Source organism: Gossypium hirsutum, chromosome D07 (assembly GCF_007990345.1).
Source record: "Gossypium hirsutum isolate 1008001.06 chromosome D07, Gossypium_hirsutum_v2.1, whole genome shotgun sequence".
NCBI lineage: Eukaryota > Viridiplantae > Streptophyta > Magnoliopsida > Malvales > Malvaceae > Gossypium > Gossypium hirsutum.
The window spans coordinates 56,110,871-56,115,471 of NC_053443.1; the positions used below are offsets into that span (position 1 = coordinate 56,110,871).

The 4,601-nt window shown below is 37.8% G+C and overlaps 1 protein-coding gene across 1 annotated transcript; it reads left to right on the top strand.

Moving 5' to 3' along the window:
• Window positions 1–1,841: 1,841 nt before the first annotated feature.
• On the top strand, window positions 1,842–3,809 carry LOC107943374 (protein DMR6-LIKE OXYGENASE 1). The gene is made up of 4 exons (XM_016877119.2): window positions 1,842–2,168; window positions 2,280–2,530; window positions 2,597–2,915; window positions 3,004–3,809. The coding sequence occupies exons 1-4, from the start codon at window positions 1,890–1,892 to the stop codon at window positions 3,244–3,246; spliced, it is 1,092 nt and encodes a 363-aa protein (XP_016732608.1). The 5' UTR covers window positions 1,842–1,889; the 3' UTR covers window positions 3,247–3,809.
• Window positions 3,810–4,601: the final 792 nt, after the last annotated feature.

Genomic DNA, 4,601 nt, shown 5'->3' on the forward strand with positions numbered 1-4,601 from the left:
TGTAGGGCATAAAACACCCATCCATCCTTACACACCACATAACGTCTGTACGACACTTATCAGAATAATATGCAGCCAAGCTGCTAGAATGTCGGCGAAACGTCACCTCACAAAACACTTCATCTACATATACAATCCCACCCCATATACTGATACAGAAAACAGATATGCGAACATAACAGTTTTAACATGTTCAAATACGGATATCATACAAACTTATGCAAATCAGTCAGACATACATATCGGTTTTCCTATACTCAATCAATCTATCAGATTGACAGATCTCATACGATAGGGTTTGGTTAGCTCTTACCGACCCTATGGAAGGCCCACAGTTGATCGGAACGACACGTGTGACCCTAGGGATAATTTCAGAATTTCTGGCCCACACGCCCAAATTGGCCTTGCTCGTGTGGCCCACATGGCCTGACCCATATCCCACACGCCCGTGCGGCGTTGACAGACCACTTTTTAGCTTTCGTCGAACCTCAATTTCTCCTGTTTTCATTCCACACCTGGTTAGTTTCTGATGCTATAGCAATCCCGAGACCTCTGAAACCTAAAAATGCTATTCAAGCGATCAATTATAAGTGTCGAAACACCAATTTATCAAAACCTCAATCGACATACTTGAAAGTATTACTCAATTGAAAGGCTCGATCACTTACCAAAATAGTTACGACAGACCACACACACTACACGATAGAAGAGAATTTCGATCCCCTTGATTAACACCTACCACAAGAATTCACTACATTAACACATCTAAAAACGACTCACAATTGCACGAATTTCAAAAACACTTACCTACCACAATTCGAACAGGGATCACGGAACCAAAACGTAACTATTGAACGAATGTATCACGAATAGAAATCAAAGAAAGAAGAACCCAAGAAGTTTGTAGAGTCAGACAGGGAAAAACGTTTGGAAGAAGAATTTGGAGAAGAAAAGACGTCAAATGTGGAGAGGAAAATTTTGAGGGAAAGAAAAGTAAATCAGAATTAAAATTTTGACAAAATTCCCCCACTCCATCCACTAAACACCCTATCCCCTAAAATCCTACCCACTAACCACAACCAACTACCTCAGAATTCTAACTCCACCCAAACTCTATCACACAACCAAAGCAAAAATATCATCATCAATACTCACATAGAGAATCGAACACAAGATTTTTAGGATAAGCTCATTCTAATATGAGTTCACCAAAAATATAATATAAGCCCACCCAACAGAGATAAGGCTAGGATAAAAAATAACAAAATTTGCCTAAAGTGGGACTTGAATCCAAAACCTCATACACACTTAGAACATTTAACCACTAAAGCAAATACATATTTATGACAAAATTCACAAAAACAAAGTTAAGAAATTTAGGACATTATAGTTGAGGCATAAGAATGCAAATGATCATTCAATAGAATCCGATAACTAATTAAAAAGAGAAAAAAAACTAAATTAATAATATCTTGAAGTTTAACATAACCACAAAGTTTTTTTTTTTCCAAATTCAATTCATTTAAATTATTTTTAAAAATTCAAATGGTAAAGATACATTATTTTATATATAATTAAGGTTAAATTAATAAAAATATAAAAAAATAAAGAATAAAATTGTTATTATACCAATTAAAAGTATCATCGTTAGCCTGCAAAAAGAACATTAGCAATCAAATTGTAATTTTTTTAATTAAATGACTAAAACGAAAATTTACCAAAAATTGAGTAAGTAATGGTGTGGTTTACCCTTCTTAATATCTTACAGCAGTGTGATGTGATGGATGAGCGAAGCATGAAGCAAGACAAAAGCAGGGGCCCATGAATTTCTAAATCATCTGCTTATCTCTTTATTGGTTTTGTATTCACAACAACTTGTTGATCTCTTAATGATCAGTCTCATCTTTAACCAGATTATTAAGTTGTCTGCAACAACATCTATCATAAAATCACACATTCAAGAGATGGAGAAGCTAGTTTCAAGCTGGTGCAAAAACAAACCTTTGCCTGAATCTTATATCTTCCCACCAGAAACAAGACCCGGCAATCTCGTTGTTCCTACCTGCAATACCATTCCAGTCATCGATCTCAATAAGGCTGAGGGTCAAAATCGAACCCATATTGTTCAACAGATTTTGAAGGCAGGCCAAGAGTATGGATTTTTCCAGGTCAAACACGAGGGTGAAAGAAGATTTATTATCAATTTCTGATCACTATAATTGTTTTGATTTTGATTTTTTTATAGGGTTACTTGCTTCGTCATTGATCTTTGTAAACAGGTTGTTAACCATGGAGTTCCTGAAAATCTGATGAATGAAAGCATGGATGTGTTCAAGGAGTTCTTTGAGATGCCTTGGGAGGACAAAGCCATGCTCTATTCCGAGGATCCCAAAAATAGTTGCAGGCTTTCCACAAGCAGTGTAAACTATGCTCGGGAAAAGATTCACCATTGGCGTGATAATTTGCGTCACCCTTGTCATCCTTTACAAGATTGCATCAAACATTGGCCTCAAAAGCCAGTTCGATACAGGTAAAGGTAACCCCCCCCCTGAATTTTTTCTCTATTTGGTTTTCTCAGTACCAACAACCTTTGCAGGGAAGTTGTGGCTACATATACGATTGAAGCAAAGAAATTGGGATTAAGGATCCTGGAGTTAGTGTCAGAAGGGTTGGGGCTAGAATCTAGATACTTTGGGGATAAATTAAGTGAATCTGAGATACTATCAATCAACCATTACCCACCCTGTCCAGATCCGAGTTTGACTCTAGGAGTAGCTAAACATTGCGACCCTAATCTCTTAACCCTTCTCCACCAGGGAGATGTAAGTGGGCTTCAAGTCTTCAACAATGGGGAATGGATTGGCGTGGAGCCGCTGCACAATGCTTTCGTGGTTAACATTGGCAACCAGTTACAGGTAGGTATATATCTGTTTTATGATCCCCCAGTTTTTAAAAAACTAGCATATAGAAATACAGACTGATTCCTTGATTATGCATATATAGATTATAAGTAACAACAAGCTGAAGAGCGTTGAACATCGGGTTGTAACGAACTCGAGGGTTGCTAGAACTTCAGCTGGCTTCTTCATTGGCCCTTCCGAGGATAGCATTATAGAGCCAGAGAAATCTCTAGTTGACGACGCTCCATTCTATAGAGCTTTTGAATTCAAAGACTTCCTACTTCACTACTTCCCCAACTTGGAAGACAACGAAGTCGTTATGGGGCATTTTAAATCGCAAGCTTAGTTAACACAACCTTTATATGTTTTTTTATCTATACACAGTGCAAATATATCTCAATTATAATATGATTTAAAATAACAAAATCTCGTATCATCAAGTACGAATCTGAGCTTGCGTGGCTCATCTCTATCTCCCGAGGGTCTTCAGTTGCCGATGATGTCCCCCGCTTTAGGTGAGAGTTTTGCAGCAGCTACGAGTGGTGGATGGATGGATGGTGGCGCCCAAAAGCCTCCAGATGCCAGCTGCCAGCTGCCAGCTGCCGTTTGGTGGCTGTTCCAAGATTGGTGTTGCTGGTGGCTTTCACTATCTTCTAAGGTGGCTCCAAGGTGTCTCCTGGCTAGCGATTGATGAATCTCGTGTTCTGTTGTTTTCTCCGTCTCTCTTGTATGGAAGGTCTTCAGTGAAACGGAGGTCACTCAATAACGGAGATCATACGCACTAATGACGCGAAAGTGACTGGTGATGATTCCTCTTGGTTGTTGAGAATCATTGTCTTTGGTTTATTGCCATTGTCTGTAATGTTATTACTTCCATTCTATGAAATGAAATTTTAGTATTGATCAAAATTTGAGTTGAAAAGAAAAATAAGGTTTGTGATTTTGATTTTTTATCTAGAACTGATGATTGTGTTGTTTCTTTCTCCATTTGATTTTCAGTTCTCATGTTATTGTTAAAGCTGACATCTTATTGTGGTTGGTAGGGTTAAAACTGCATTTTATCCTCATGAAATTCTCTAAATGCAACAAAAGGGTAACAAGCATGGTAAAGGGTGGTAGAAGAAAGAGCAGAATCCCCATCTTAAAACATAGATTTTGTTAGGCTATAATCACATAACTGTAGAGTCAACCGTGCGATGTCTTTGTTAAGAGTTCAGGTCATCCATACATGTGATCTGAGTATGGAGCCATCATTTCTCAACTATTAATTTTATTTTTCCACCAAGTTTGATTGTAATGCTCAGCGGCCAACATGCAGCCATGTGCATTGAACTTGGAACATATAGAATAGCCATCGTGGTAAAAAGATTGTTTTGGCCATGGCCGATCTCGAGTTTATCAAGGAGAAGGTGCTCTAGACAGGTGTTCAATCTCAAAGACAAATGCATAGTAACATTAGTGGTTTACTGTTGTTTTGTACTAACCTAATAGGTGAGCTCATTGCATTAAGAGAGTTGGTCTGTGCTGGTCTGTGAGTGTGGGATTCATTATTTGGTTTTAATCCAATTAACCAACCAAATTTTAAGTGCGGTATCTAGGGGCTGGCAATCCTCCGCCCTTAAAATAGAAATTTGTCTATTTAGGTTCTTTAAAAATTTAAAATTTTATATTAATAAAAGTAAAATTACACATTGGTCCCCT

Coding starts and splice junctions, on each gene's coding strand:
- LOC107943374 (XM_016877119.2), top strand. CDS start 1,890: ATGATCAGTCTCATCTTTAACCAGATTATTAAGTTGTCTGCAACAACA. Junction 2,531..2,596: donor CAAAAGCCAGTTCGATACAG/GTAAAGGTAACC, acceptor CAACCTTTGCAG/GGAAGTTGTGGCTACATATA. Junction 2,916..3,003: donor ACATTGGCAACCAGTTACAG/GTAGGTATATAT, acceptor ATGCATATATAG/ATTATAAGTAACAACAAGCT.